We start from the raw sequence: 16205 nt of genomic DNA on the forward strand, positions 1-16205 counted from the left end.
CAGTCACACAGGTAGAAGGTACCAGAGGAAGGCTTTGAATTCAGGTTTGATCCCACTTTATAATACAGCCTGCTAGTAAGACTGGAGAAGACAGGGAGGCTTCAAGATTGAGTGCAAAAGGAGGTAGAAGGAGCAGATTTTGATGAGTAGGGAAAGCAAAGATGAGCATGATTAATCCCAGTTATGTTTACCAGTCCTGGAGAGGGACAGAAGAGAAAGAAGAGTAGAGAGGATTTGACCATTATTTAAGGAATAGATAAAAAGTAGAAATTGAAGCTCCAGGAATAAGATTAGTAGGAATAAAAAGAAAAAAATGAAATATTGATCTAAATATGATTCTGGGTTTCTTTACCTGGAGAAAAATTCTGGAATAATTCTCTGACTTTTTATTCTCAAAGGATCATTGTCCTAAAGACATCCAATGGGATTCCTATTTCTAACCCACATCAGTTCATTAAGATAAAGTTAGGAGAGATCCTCCAGGGAACTCCAGGTGCTTTTCCACTTACTTGGAAGAGCTGAACATTGGTGGGAGGCTCTTTTTGAAAAAGTGAAGTGGCACTGACACAAGTTGGATCCAGTTTATCACATTTCTGTGAAAGAGAAAAAAAATAGAAATAAGCCTGACTGTACATGTTTACAATATTCCAGTCAGCCAGACAATATACTAAGCACTGTGAATACAAAAAAGAGGCAAAAGATATTACTCACCCTCAAGAAATTTACACTAGAATTAGGGGGACAAGAAAGAAACACATACAAACAATGTGTAAATAGGACAAAGAACAGGGGTTGAGAAAAATTTCTTGCACACAGGATAGAATTTAGTTGAGATATATTGGTGGATACTCATTGTTGATCTTAACCAGTCCCCAGGGGAAATTTTTTCTAACTAGGAAAGGGGTCATCTCATTTTATATTCCCTAATATGCTATATAGGAATAGTGTGAGACAAAGAGAGGAAGACATACAATCTGTCTCCCAGACCAGAGGTGTCAAACAAAGCTCCCGCAACATTCCCCGGTGCAGAACCAGTTTAAAATAGAATTGGGAAATATTTAACAAAATAAACAACACTACAATAGAACACAGACAATGTTAATATATGGGTTTCTAGGTCAATATACGACTGGCAGGGATCCTTATGCAGAGTTTAGTGGACACTGATTCTATTTTTTGATGCCATTGTCCCAGATCACTATTTTTGGGGGCACATTAACCAAAACCAATACGAAGCCTTCCTATAGTAGCCCTGCCCAACTCAACTCGCCCACACTCACCTCTGCATTTTCTTCCCCCAGTTTCTGAAGCACCGTCAAGTAGAATTTAAAGAAGAAGCTGAGAGTGAGTGTGCGTCGGAACTCAACCATTCCACCGGGGGCATCAGGTGCCAAGCTCAGCTCCTCAGCGAGGCTGGTTAAAACATCCTGAAGCAGTTCCTCATTCCATGCTCTGGTCAGAGAGGAAGAGCCAACTTGAGACCCTGGAAAGAAAGTATCCTCTGCCCCTTCTCACCCCTTCTCCCCCCAAGCCAAGCCAATCTACTGCGGCCTTTCTATCCTTATTCTCTCACCTCCCTTCCTGCTTCCTCGTGGTTTTCAGGGCTGGGATGGTTTTATCAGCCATGCCTCCAAAACTGATATCCAGCTCCTGGACTTGGAAGCTTTCTGGTTGGAATAAAACCCTCATTCCGCAGGTTACTTTAGCAATGTCGTCTTCCCTTCTAGAGGCTTGTTTGAAGGCTGAGAAATATTCCCCCTAAAAGCATAGAATGTAGCACAGACCCTAAATAAGCTTACAGAATTCCTGTAGACCAAATAGATTTTGATTATAGAAGAAATAATTGTTTAACAACAAAAACGTATAAGGTCATTTTCCCTCTCCTTCAATCATAGTCAATATTTAAAATTTGCTGTCAATAGGTATGCAAAACAAAATATCTCCCTGCCATAGGGTCTGAGATGCGAAATGAGAATGGAAGAACAAAAATGGGGAGGGAGAGAATAAAGCAAAATGAATACAATATGCTTAGAAAAAGGAGAGAATACTAATAACCAGAACCATCAAAGAAAGCTTCCTATAGGAAGTGAAATCTGAATTGGCCCTAGAAACAAGCTAAGTAGTGAGAGATGTAGAGGGAGAAAGAGAATATATTACAGACATTCAATACTGAATGATGAAATGAAGGTTCCTTCCATCTAAAACAATGCATCAAATGGCATTACCCTCCCTTCCTTCTTTTCAGAGGATGTAGTCTTGCATATTCTGTCAAATTAAGTTGATATGTTGGATACTTTTATTGATCTGCTTTGCCCTATTTTCCATTTAAATTTTTATTACAAGGGATGATTTTCTAGGAAGGAGAAGCATGGAGAGGATACCTTGATTTCTGAATACAATGTAAAAATTAATCAGTTAATTTAAAATTTATATATTAAAATTAATTCCTTTGAGAAGGAAATGACAAAGAATATCTTTGCCAAGTATCCAGTATCTTTACCAAATTAACCCCAAATGAGGTCTCAAAAAATTGGAAACAATAAAAACAATTAAACGAACAACAAAAATAATCAATAACATATTAAAAAAACTAATAGAGAAAAGCTGTCCATCATTTCAAAGAATACTCATCCTGTTCTCTGCTCTATATGGGAACAGAACAAATTGCTCCAATCATCAAGGAAATGAGTTCCTAAGTCAAAAAATTCATTTGCTAAGTCTACTTTAATGCCAACTTTCAAAAAAGGAAGTTGGTCCCTTTTTGAAACAGTAGCTGCTTTTATAAATTGAAAGTGCTTTTCTTTTAGGCAACCAAGCCCAGAGGCCATTACACAATACAATATAGGGTGCTTTCCAAGAATAATACTCCTCACTTCAACCTCATGCTATATTGCAGAACTATTGCAGCCTTGGACTGATGCTGGCACCTAATGAAAGACAGATACTGAGTAAAAACAACAAAACACTAGGATTAAGGAAGCCAGGACTAAACCAACACTGGAATGAAGTAGCAATGAGGTCTTCTTCTGCTGATTCTCCTTCTATCTTAGAAATGATTTGAATTTATTCTTGGAAATATTGCTAGATTTCAGTGTTTAGATCACCATATATTAAAACCACATGGAAACAGCAAGTCTAAGTTTCTAATTTAATTCTTTTATAGGATCTAAAAGGTGTCAGAAAATAATGCACACATACAGGTGTATACATATATGTGTAAATGTATGTGAATGTGTTTATATGTATGTATATACATATATATGTGTATATATATATATATATATAGTTAATGCCATATGAACATGAACTCTCTCTCTTAACCATATTATTGTTCAGTCATTTCACTTATGTCTCCCTCTTTGTGATCCTGTTTGGGGTTTTCTTGGTAAGATCCTATAGCAGTTTACCATTTTTCTTCTCCAGCTCATTTTATAGATGAGAAAACTGAGGTAAACAGAATTATTGACTCACTCAAGATTCATACAGCTAGTAAGTATAAGAGGCTGAATTTGAACTCAAGGCTTCTTGGCTCCAGGTCATAGCATTCAATTATTGCATCAGAGGTAAAGGAGGAAGAAGAAATGATGGTTCTTCCAAACATTATTTAAATACTAACATTTCTAAAGGCAAGAATTCTTTATAAATTCACAGGATCATAAATTTAAATCTGGAAGGTATTAAGAAACAAACTTTCTAACAATTAGAACTATACAAAGGCAGAATGGAATGCTTTGTGGGAGAGCATGAATCCCTATATTGGAGATCTTAAAACATGGGTTGGACAACCACTTGTTGGGTATCTCATAGTGGGGTTCCTTTCCAGTTTATGTTGGACTTAAAAGGCTGTTGAAGTTCCTTCTAACTCTCAGATTGTGTTAGTCTGTCTTGGCAGAAAGTTAGTGAGTGGAAGAGCTATAGAAGTATGAGATGGTCATTTGGAACATGAACTTTAAATGTGCTTTGCAGTAAATCAATGTATACTTGCAAACTGTCCAGAAGTGATTTGAGGTTTGTGTGATAGGAAGAAAGGAACATAGAAATAAATGAAGGAAGGAAGGGAAGGATGGAAGGAAGAAAAAAATAAAGGGAAGGAAGGAAAAAAGGAAGGGAGAGAGAAAGAAAGAAAAATTCCAGATGTCTTGGTTTATGAAGTATGCTATGCTTTCATGGAGATCATAGGATTTTATATTTAGAATTGGGAAAGAACTCCAGAGAACATCTCTGGTCCAAGCCCCTTACTTTACAGTTGAAGAAACTGATGTCCAGGGAAGTAAAGTCATTTGCATGAGGTCACAGAGTTAGGGTATGAATCCAAGTCATCTGAGTCCAGAGTTAGAACTTTTTTCTCTGAAGCATGTACCTCTAAGTATGGGAGTTAGACCCAAAATTAACCCCAATGTCTCACCTTCCGGCTGTAGGGAATCTCAATGGAAAGCAGTATCTCTTCCGGACTTAAAAGTGTCTTTCTGTAACTAGGAAAAAAATTGTAGTCCATCCTAACAGTCCTCCTGGTCCCTGTATGGAGAGAAGGAGGAAGACTGAGTTCAGAAGGCCATATCAGAAGCTATCACCAGCTGAGCACAGAAACGTCTGGGCACTGGATCACTTCATCAGGTCATAATTATCATGAGACTATGAAACTAAAGGAAAGATTTGGCATGGAGAAAGGGATAAAACTCAGAGAGAATTTGGAGCATATTCTTTATCTAAAATATATATTCATTTGCTAAGAAATCCTAAATCAGATCATGAACTTAGAGAGAGAAGAAGCCTTAGAGATAATGCAGTCCAACTGCGTTTTACAAATAAAGATCACAGTTGTGATACATTTGGTAAGTGTAGAACTGGGATTTGAGTCCTGTGATTTTAGATGTAGCATTCTTTCTACTGTATAATGTCATCTTTGAAAAATTCATTTGCTCAACTTATCTTTTATCTTATTTATTTTTCATTCCTTTTTTATAATGAGAAGAGTGCAAATTCCCTGGATACCATTCCAAAATTTTCCCTTACCATAATAATCCCCTTGACTTAAAACATTAACCAGGCTGGATATAATGGTTTCTGAATGCCCCCGCCCCTGACTCTCAATCAGTCATCTGTTCTGTTTTCCTAGGGAATAAACGTTTTGGGAATACATCCCTTTCAAATGCCTTCTTTCTCAGAATAATAGAAATGGTAGTTTATATCTTAAGATTTGCATGGTCCTTGGCATATCTCTGAATCTCAGGATAATCCTGTGAGATGAATACTTCTTGCTGTTCAATCATTTTAGTCTCGTCTGATTCTTTGTAACCCCATTTGGTGTTTTCTGGACAAAGAAACTGTATCAGTTTGCCCTATCCTTATTAGGATAATAAGAATAAAGAGACCAATAAAGAAATGAGGCCAAAGAATTGACATGAGTGCCCATATCAGACAGCTAATGATTTCTGGGTCTTTCTGATTCAGGTCCAGCCCTCTATATTTTATGTATACAACTACACCAACTCACCTTTTGACACAAGAGTTGCTCTGGCTCCGCTGGCCATGAAAACGGGGTTGAGGTCAGAAATTGGGCTGGCATTGATGACATTCCCCCCAATGGACTGAAAAGAAAGACATGTAACATGTAGTTAGAATTAGCCCACTCTTAGGAAACTTTTGCTCACTAATTCTTGATCTTTGAAAAGAGAGCTGGTAGAGATGAGGAATTCTGATGACTCACCCCACTTCTATCCTCAAAAGATGCACCTTCCAATTTCTTGGACTATCCTTCCATTAACTTTGAAAATGAGCAAGGCCAAACAGGACAGCCAGTTTTTTTTTTTTTTTTTGAATCACTAAAGGGCTAATCTGAATGACCTAATTTGCGAACTAGACCAATGACCATCTGACCCAACCCATACCTCCAAAAGAATCCCCACTATATCATATCTGATAAATTATTCTGCTCAAAGACCTCCAGTAGGAATGGGAAAGAAATCCTGAAACGGACCTTTCTACTTATGGATAGCTCTAATTTTTAAAGAAGCTTTTCTTGATATCAAGCCTAAATTTACTTCTTTGTGACTTCCCTCCATGGCTTCTAATTCTGCTGAATAAAACAGGCTTCATATCTTTTCTGCATAACTCTTCAAACACCTGAGCATAGTTATCTTATCTTCCAGGCATTTTCTCTTCTGCAATCTATATATCCTAAGTTCTTTCAACCATCTTCATGTAACATAAACTCAAGGCTTTTTGATCATACTGGTGGTCTTCTTCTGGACACTCTCCGTTTATCAATGCTTTTCCAAAAACATGGCACTCAGAATTGGACAGAGAATTTCAGATGTGCTTTGATCAGGGTGGAATTTAGTAGACGTTTCACTTCCTTATTCCTGGAAGTAATGCCTTTCTTGATGGAATCTAAGATGTTGTAAAGCTCTTTTTGTCTTCAAAATTCTCTTGGAACTTTTTCAAACTGTTCTATAATCATGCTTCTCCAATGCCATAATTGTGAAGTTGTGGGGTTTTTTTTAATAAGTGTAAGATTCACGTTTATCTCTCATATTTAATATTACTAAATTCATCCCAGTATTCTATCCAACAACATTCTTTATGGGTCTGCTTGTGGAATTCTTAGCTTTCTTGGTTATTTTTTCTACGTTCATGTCAGGGGAGGAATGGGAAAATATCATTTGTCTTATTCAAAACCATAGATCATAGATTTCAAGCTAGAAAGGACCATGCAGATCAATTCAACTCCTAATTTTGTAAATAAGGAAACTGAAGCCCAAGAGAGGATAAGTAACTAACAAAATTACACAGGTAGCAAGAAGCAGAGCTACAATTTGAACCTGTTTTATTAAGTGGAATTAGAAGATATAGCCAAGATGCAGTATTTTTTTTTCAATTTCAAGAAAACCAAGACTCAAAGGGAAGGAGATGCAGTTGTCTGGAGGATGCAGTGCACATCAGCTGCAGAAACCAAAATACAATTATTATAATATTTCATATAGTAACTTCTCCTACTTGACCAGCCCTTTCTGCTTTACCCAATGAATCTCTGACAAAGTGACTCACCGCCACAGACTTGACCTGTTTTCCAGCAAACCAACGCAGCTGCTCCAGGACCCCTTTGAACACTTCTGTCTGGTAGGATGGGAGCTCAGCTATGGCAGCAACTAAGGCTTTCTCCACTTCAGTCAGAGGGCAGGCTGCCCCAAAGGAAATGCCTAGGAAAGAAGCCACTGTCATCCTTCCTATCAACTTTGACAACCACATACCCCTCCAAGATATCTATCTATCTATCCATCTATCCATCTATAGATTCATTGGCCACAGACTATGGTCAAGTCTTGTAAATACCGCCCCCCGCCCCATTCTATATAGTTATTCATTCAGAATATCAGGTACCTGTTACTCATGATGCCCCTTCTTTCAATTCTCATTGTTACAAATCTGGTTCTGGCACTCAGTTAATAACCCCCTAAATGGTTTGCCCACCTCTAGTCTCTCCTCCTTCCCTACTATTGACAGAAAACACTGCATTGATCTTGTCATATCCCTGCTCAAAACTAAAAAAATTTTCCTAGTCAATTTCCAACTGGCTGTCGAATTCCTTATGCTAGCACTGGGGGTCCTCCATGACTTTTCTTGAGCTTACTCTTTCAACCTTATATTCTACTACTTTTTTGGTAGCTAAACTGAACTATCTTTCTACTATTCCTACCGTTTTCAACATTTCTGTCTCTGCACTTGTTCTTTCTTCCCCTGGAATATTCTCCCCCTTCTTTGTCAAAATCTTGCCTATTTTTCAAGGTTTAGCTGAAATGCTACTACTTCACAAAATAATTTCTATTTTTCTCAATCAAATACACTTTCTACATTCAATGATTAAAAATTATTCTAATATATATTTTAATAGCACCTATATTCTGCCCAGTTTTTAGTTATTTTTAAATGATGGAACAGCTCAAAGACACGCAGATCTATGGATAATCCTTGGATAGAAACATCCCTCAAAACACGCATACCCAATGGGGGACTCCTTGTCTTTGCCTGAAGACCTAGGAGGAGACACTCATTACCTTTCAATTCCTTCCATTTTTGGACAGTAAATAGTAGTTAGTAAATTGATTTTTCTATCTCTATATGATCCCTTCTCTCCACTCACACAGCCACCATCCTAGACTATTACCTAGTCTAATGAGATAGCCTCCTAATTGATTTCCCTGCCTCAGATCTCTCCCCATTCAAATCCATCCTCTGTTCAGCTGCCAAAGTGATTTTGTGTGATCATGTCATCTATTCCTGTCCCCAATTCAATAAACTCCAGTAGTTCTTTATCACCTTCAGAAACAAATGCAAAATTCTCTGTTGAGCATTTAAAGATCGTTACAAGGTGATCCCTTCTATTTTGTCTTCTTAAATTTTATTTTGAAAGAATAAGGTGTGTAGCTCCTCCATATTCAGTAAGCATCTTCCACTTACCTTCTGGGCCACGCTCCACAAAATTCAATTCAGGAATCCAAGTCGGGCAGACTATTAGAGGGAATAGCTTGTTCTTAAATTTCATCTCAATACCTTTAAAAAAAAAGTTAGAGTCAAATATCCAGTTATCATTGTCCTCATAACCATCATTGTCACTACTAGAAAAGTCAGAAACAACCTCAATCACCCTATCATTTTACTGACAACTCCTGTGGCTAACTAGGCTAAAACTCCCTTTTCTGACTAACATTTTTTGATAGGCTTTGGATCCTACTTTTAAAATTTAAACTCCTTGAAGACAGATACTCCTTCATTTTTGTCTTTGTTTTTCTCAATGTGTAGGCAAGTGCTTGGCACATAGTAGCTTCTTAATAAATGCTTTACTTATCACTGACATGATGTGACAGAACCCAGACTAACTCTTCACAATAAATATTATTAAGTATCTACCATAATAATAAGGATAAAGACCTGTGCTTTCACTGGTCTAGAGAATATTCTGTGAGGAAAGTTCCTCTATCATTGCAGCTGCCATTTATAATATTAGGACGTTGACTAGAACAAAATTCAGATTTGTCAGCATGTTTCAAAGATAACACTTGATTCTAAGTACTAGTACTGAGGTCATCTCTCTGCTCACCACAAAATGCTTCCTCTAAATAATACTTCACTACTCAACAAAAATTAACAACTATTATGTGCCAAGCCCCATACAAAGGGCTAGGGACACAATTATAAAAACGATGCTGTTCCTCTCCTTAGGGAAGATTATGTTCTATATGGAAAGGTAAGATATTACTGCTCTTGGCAAGTTTGAATTCAACTAAATGTAAAACAATTTCCATTGGAAGCCTGGATGGGGAGGGAAGAGGTGGTTACAAACAGGAATCCTCTTTAGCAACTATACATCAGGAAAAAGGTATCAATTACCAGTGACCAATCAAGGCTAGCTCTTCCAAACCTAGAATGTAGTTTTTGCTAGGGCACAAATCTCTAGTCACTCTCCAATGTACTATTTCATCAATGGGTGAAATGGTTTTGGTGAAAAGGAACATCAGATAATTTTCCTCTCCAGAATGTTACTGCCTGAAGCAAGTTGTCACTTATTTCTACAAACCAGATTCTATATTTTTAAAATCTTAGATTTTAAATTTAGATTTTAAAAACTGGCCATCCATGATCAATATCAATCTTCATGCCTTGTGTGAGCATCTGAACAGACACTGTCAAAACCAAGTGAAGAGCCTGAGATGCCAGGAACCTGAGGGATCATGAGGTGTGAGTGAGAAGTATCCTTAGAATTCATCTAGTCAAAATCTTTTATTTTTATAGATGAAGTAACTGGTACTCTATAGGTGTTGTTACTTACATAGACTTTATAAGCTCTAAGTTTGGAAGGGGGGGTTGAACCCAGTTCCCCTGACCCTAAATCTAAGCATTGCCTCCCAACTCTTATGCAGTGTATTTCTAGGGTCACAAAGTTCTGAACAGTAAGGCAAACTAGAGTCTCACTTGAGCACCTCCTTTCCTTCCTATCAAAGTACTTCCCCAGATAAAAGACATTAGAGAGCACCTGCCCCTCTCAACCTATGGCTTTTGACATGGTGAGGAAATAACCTGATAGAATGGAGGTTGCCAGAAGCTCTTCTGAGGCATCCAACAGATAAATCCTTGTAGAAGGACCAAAAGGAATAAAAAAATGCCAGCTTTGGACTGTGCTAAAAACAATACAACATGCACCTGATCCTGTGATACCCCCTTCCATAGCATTCCCTTTTACCAATCTCAGTGTTCCCCACCACCAGCTTGGCATCTGGATGCTGGGACTTCAGTTCCACCAGTTCCTTCAGGGTGGCAACCTGGATCCATTTTACTCGCTCTCCTTGGAAACACAGTTGCTTCTGGGGCTCATCTTTCAGTCTCTAAGAATATAAGTTTCAATTGTTTCTTTCTGGATTGGGAAAAAACCTTATTGCCACATTACCTCTTCCTTATTCCTATTTTCCTGACAAAAGTATTCTTAAATGCACTGGAGGAATTAGCTGATTACTCTATGCTTTTTTAGGGATAGGAACTAGACCCTTAATTTCTCTGGTGAAAGGAACCTAGTTCTCACCTAGATGAGATAATCTCCTCTATCGCAACAGGTACCAATGCCCCTTCTCTGTTTTGGCAAGTAGTCTACCCAGAGAACCAAGAGTTAAGTAACTTAAAACCACTATGTGTCGGCTCTTTCTGGACCAATGCTACTTCCCTTCCATTCATGAAACTATGATTCAGTGTTCTAAGGTTTTTTCCAGCTTAGTCATTCCACAGATCTATGTTCTAAGCTAATGAAATCGAGCTATGATATTGTTTTTTCTATATTCTGAAGTCCCTTCTAGCTCTGGCATTCTATGGTTCTGTGTTATTAGCTTCCTTCCAGTTCTGAAATCTACAGTTCAACATGCTTATTATGTTCCTCTCAAATTTCACATTCCAGGGTCATTCTATGTTCTAAGGTTCCTTTTAGCTATGATGTTCTACTTGAGATCCTTTTAAGCTCTGACATTTTACAATTCAGTCGTTTTAAGGTCCTTCCCAACTTTAAAACTCTCAACCCTGGAATTCTATGGTTCTATATTCTAAAGTCTTTTCTAGCTCTGGTATTTTATGCTCCATATTCTAAGTTCCTTTCCAACTCTTCTGTGGCTCTATGAACTGAAGTGAAATAAACAATCCATAGATAAATGATTTTAATATGGGATCTGATAGCAAAATTGAGAGATTTCCAAGGTACTATGAACAGAGGAAAGCACACTATATTTTATATGAAGAAAAAAGACATTAAAGACTAAAAAGCAACCTTCAAATAGCATACAGGCAAATCTTTTTTTATTCTATAATAATATTCATGGAAAGCTGGGAATGAATTAAATTTTGAAGGTCAAAGTACTTTTATTGAACTAGGAAATTGAATTTTAAAAGAAATCAACTACTTCCTGACACTACACCATGCTATTACTTAACTAATAAGAGCTAACATTTATAAAGTGCTTTGCATATATTACCCCAGAACAGCCTTGAGCTCTGTGTTTTAGGTATGGCTATTGCACACTGAGTAAATTTCAAGAATAGCATTCAAATCCAGGACTATTGGGTCTCTGACAATTACCTCACAGCTTGTCTCTAGTAGAGATAGTACAAAAATCAAGTTAAAAAGCTCATTTCCCCCTCTGAGGCATCACCTACCATTAACTCTGGTGGGAAGATAGGCTCTTGGGTAGGATCTAATGGCAGGAATTCCTCTGGATTAAACAAAGATGATGAGAGATATAACTGCAAAAAAACACAAGAGGATAAGATAAGAGGAGGGGAAAAAAGAGGAAAAGAAAGAGGAAGAAGAGGAAGAAGAAGAAGAAAAGAAGGAAGGAGAGGAAGAAAAAAAGATGATGAAGATGATTAAGAATAGGAAAAAAAAGAAGAAAGAGGAGGAGGAGGAAGAAGAGACATAAAGAAGGGAAAGGGACCCATATGTACAAAAATGTTTTTAGCAGCTCTTTTTGTGATAGTGAAGAATTGGAAAATGAGTATATGCCCATCACTTAGGGAATGGCTGAACAAGTTGTGGTATATGAAAGTAATGAAATATTCATTACTATATTCTATTGTTCTATAAAAACAATGAACAGACTAATTTTATAAAGACCTGGAAAGATTTACTGAACTGATCCTGAGTGAAACATGCAGAACCAGGAATACACTATACACAATAACTACAAGAATGTATGAAGATCAGTTATGAAAGATTTATTTCTTCTCAGCGGTTCAGTGTTCCAAAGCAATTCCAATACAGTTTAGACAGAAAATGCCATCTGCATCTGCAGGGAAACTGAATATAATTAACACATGCTATATTCACTTCTTTTTTCTATTTCTTTTTTAATCTCTTCCATAGTTTTTCCTTTTTGCTCTGATTTTTCTCTCCCAACATGATTCACAAATCAATGTGTATTAGAAAATAAATAAATTTACTAGAAAAAAGTAGAAGAAGAAGAAAGGAAAGAGGAGGAGGAGAAAGAAGAGGAAGAAGAAAAAGAAGAATGAGGGAGAAGAGAAGGGAAGAGGAGGAAGTAAAGAAGGAGGTAGAGGAGGATTGGAAAAGAAGGAGACTGAAGAAGGAAGAGAAAGAAGGAGGAAAAGAAGGAAGCAAGGAACATATGGAAGAAAGAAGAAGAAAAAGGAGTAAGAGAAGAAGAAATGTGATATGCATTCTCTGCCTCCCTTTAAAATATTTAATAAGAAAACTTGTAAGATTCCATTCCTTCACCTACTGACAGAGAAACAGAGGAGTTGGGATGAGAAATGACTTTGCAGTCAGTTTTGAAGTAAACCCAGGATATAAGGGCAGTGAGAAGCACCAAGCAGATGCTCCCAAACTTTTCAGTGCCCTATCCCTTTCTTGCCCAGCTGGCAATCTTTTGTCAGCTTTCAGTTGCACAAACTCTGGTCACGGGAGGGACTGGGACTGAGGGTAAAGGGCTTACCGTGCTATTTTCTTTTTGATTCATGCAGCAGTTTGGATTCTCTCCCTTTCCTCCACAGCATCCCCCATCCTAAAAGAATAAGGTATATTTGCTTTTACTCAGAAACTCTTTCAAGGCTGAAGAAAATAGATTCCCTTTCAGAGAACTGCAGGTTCTGTTTCCTCTTCCTGGAGTAAATGAGTTTAAGGGAGACCTCCCATCTCATCCAATACAACCCGTGGCTGGATTAGATTGTCTGTTGCTTGTTCTAATCTAATTACAAGACATTCCTAAATCAATATGTATGAGCTTCCTTGTAATAGGCACTAAGTAGAGATGATAGAAAAAGTCAACTCATGCCTGGAAGACTAATAGAACCTCAGGATTCATTTCCCTACTTCAACTTATTTTCCATAAGATTACCATTGTGATTTTCCTAAAACAATACTACTCCTGTGCTCAAGAAATTCCTTCCCTTGTTAGTGCTAGTCTCAAATAAAAAATTTTCTTTTTTTTTTTGTGTTATTTAAAACCCTTCACAACCTGGTTCTAACTTGCCTTGTGCTATAGAATAGCCAACCTGACTTTGCTATTCCTCAGACATCGCATCTCACATCTCATGTCCATAGTGTAATTTTTTTCTCACCAACATAACTTAGAATGCCTTGTTCCCTTTTTTAAAGCTCAGTTCAAATGTACCTTTGACATTGAATCTCCCTTCATCCCCTCAACTGTTAGTATAGCCCCTCTCCCAACAAATTGCCTTTTTGAATATACTCATTTTTGTTATACTTTGTATATACTCAGTTTGTATTTTGTATTACTTATGTATGTTTTGTATATTTTGTATCTGCTCATACATATATACATGTTTTTTGGTATATACTCATGTATACACATGTTATCTTCCCCCAAAGAATATAACCTCCTTGAGGGCAGGAACTTTCATTTTTGTCTTTGTATGCCCTGTGCCTAGCCCACAGCAGGACCTTATCAGTTGATTATTGATTGATATTCAAGTACAACAGTACTAACAATAGCTATCCTATATGTAGGACCCACTCTGTGTCAAGCACTGTGCTAAATGTTTTACAATTACTATCTCATTTAGTTTTTACAACAATCTGAGGAAGTAGGGGTTGTTATTATCCCCATTTTACAACTGTGGAAACTGAGGCAGACAGATATTAAGTGATTTTCCCAGAGGCACACAGCTAATAAATATCTGAGGTCACATTTGAATTCAGGACTTCCTGACTACAGGCCTAGGCTTCTATTCACTGTACCACCTAGCTGCCTCTTGGTCTGGTCTAGTTTATTTATTTATTTAGTTGCTGAGGCAATTGAGGCTAAGTGACTTGCCCAAGGTCACACAGCTAGGAAGTATTAAATGTCTGAAGTCACATTTGAACTCAGGTCCTTCTGACTTCAGGGCTGGTGCTCTATCCACTGCACCACCTAACTGCCCCAATCTAGTCTATTTAAAGGAATCAATACATTCATAAATATTTAGTAATTACATGTAATGGACGAGGCATATTGGAGAGTAGATATAAAAATGAATGTTATAGACCTGCTCTCAAGGAACATCAGTCTGATGGAGGAAAAATACTTACACAAATAGCTATGATTCAAGAGAAAGGAAAATAAGGATAAAGAGAGGAGAAAATACTATGAGAATTTTAAGGAGGGGGATTTCTTGCCAAGGATATCAGGTGCTATTCATTCAGAGTCCTGCCCTGTGCTCTCCAGATAAAATGTTGACACCTGACCACTGAGCTGTTGAATAATTTCCTCTGGAAAACTCCAAATAGAAGACCCCATGCAGTATCCTCATCTCTATTTTCCAGATGAAAAGATAGGCTCAGAGTGGTCAAGTAGCTTAATGTTGGTCACAGAGCTAGTATGTAGCAGAAGCAGAATTTCATTCCATCTCCACTACCTACTTCTATCTTCTAGGACAGGGGCAAACTATAGGAGGAAAAAAAATCTAACTGCTCTTCCTTAGAAAGAGAGTAGTCAAAAAGCTCAGGAATGTGACAATTAGCCCTAAGTTTATATTGAGAAACAAAAATGGTTAAAACTTACTCCTGATCAGAAACTAAACAAGATGCCTGAGATCAGGAACTGAAACATCTCAACAGCAGCCAATGGGGTAGAAGCAAGGGAGAGGGAACACGAAATCCTATCTAGTCTTAGAATATAAAGACCAGGACTCCAATCTTAATCTGTTGTGTGACTTCCCCTTCTCCCAGTCTCTTCACCTCTCTGAGTCCACTTCTTTATATTTTATTTTAAAGGTTGTGGGGTGGGAGCAAAGGGAGCCTAAGGGACTGAAGATCCTTCTAGTTCTGACATTCCATGATTTAAATTATTGCCTCCCTGCAAATTCAACATATCCATTCCTGAAACTGATATCATTCTTTGATTTAGAATCAGAATCATCTCATGCACACAAAAATCATGGAAAATGGGTGAAGTCTCTGGGAAATTAAGATAAGAAAATCCTGTTTAACCCTACTCCTAGAGCTATTACTAGAATGAGGAACTGGGGGCTTCTTCTCAGAATATTGGCAGGTAGAGAAAAAACCTAGTTCTATTTAAGGTCACACCCCATGCTCATACCCCATGTTCAAGGCCAACTTCTCCCACTGTCCCCACACACCTGCCTGGTGCTGCTAGCCACCCCACTGGTGGTGTGTGGCTGGATTTTCTGAGGGAAAAACCTGTTTACCAGTGCTACTTGCATCAGACCAGAGCCAATGAATATCTATATGTTTTCTCTCCCTCACCCAACCTACAATTTATCTTGGCTGCTGGAATTCCTAGGCACAGCTCAGCTCCATCTTTGCTACACTATAGGCTTTGTTTTTGTTTTGTTTTATGGGGGTGGAATTTGTATGAATGTATTCATATGCTTTGTATTTCCTGACATAGTATATACAGCCACAGGGATTCAAGAACCACTGCCTTAGAGGAAGGATGTCTTAATAACCAGTCTTATAAATCCCACACTGGGACAATTACATACTCGTGCTGAGTTCAGTGGAATGGTAATCAGTATCATTTATAGCACCTGCATGCCTGGCTGGTGTTGCTGAGTTCTAAGAAAAGCTAGTTCCTGCATTTCTTTAAAGAATTAACTTCTTAGACATTTTGCCTTTTCCAGGAACCAGCTCAAGATGTGCCATAATTGGTCCACAGGAATGGAAAAATCCCACTATTCTCGAACACTTCTCTGAA

The 16205-nt window shown here is 37.7% G+C and overlaps 1 protein-coding gene across 1 annotated transcript in view; it reads right to left on the reverse strand.

The window, feature by feature from the left end:
- XDH (xanthine dehydrogenase) overlaps nt 1–16205 on the reverse strand; it is a 67602-nt gene that overhangs the window by 33971 nt on the left and 17426 nt on the right. Inside the window, exons 7-16 of the mRNA XM_003757821.4 lie at nt 12984–13052; nt 11689–11775; nt 10238–10379; nt 8458–8550; nt 7048–7199; nt 5495–5588; nt 4406–4515; nt 1574–1758; nt 1281–1452; nt 510–593 (exon numbers count right to left, since the gene is read on the reverse strand). Coding sequence (XP_003757869.2) covers nt 510–593; nt 1281–1452; nt 1574–1758; nt 4406–4515; nt 5495–5588; nt 7048–7199; nt 8458–8550; nt 10238–10379; nt 11689–11775; nt 12984–13052 — 1188 coding nt within the window. The remainder of the gene's footprint in view (nt 1–509; nt 594–1280; nt 1453–1573; nt 1759–4405; nt 4516–5494; nt 5589–7047; nt 7200–8457; nt 8551–10237; nt 10380–11688; nt 11776–12983; nt 13053–16205) is intronic.

This window comes from Sarcophilus harrisii, chromosome 2 (assembly GCF_902635505.1).
Source record: "Sarcophilus harrisii chromosome 2, mSarHar1.11, whole genome shotgun sequence".
Taxonomy (NCBI): domain Eukaryota; kingdom Metazoa; phylum Chordata; class Mammalia; order Dasyuromorphia; family Dasyuridae; genus Sarcophilus; species Sarcophilus harrisii.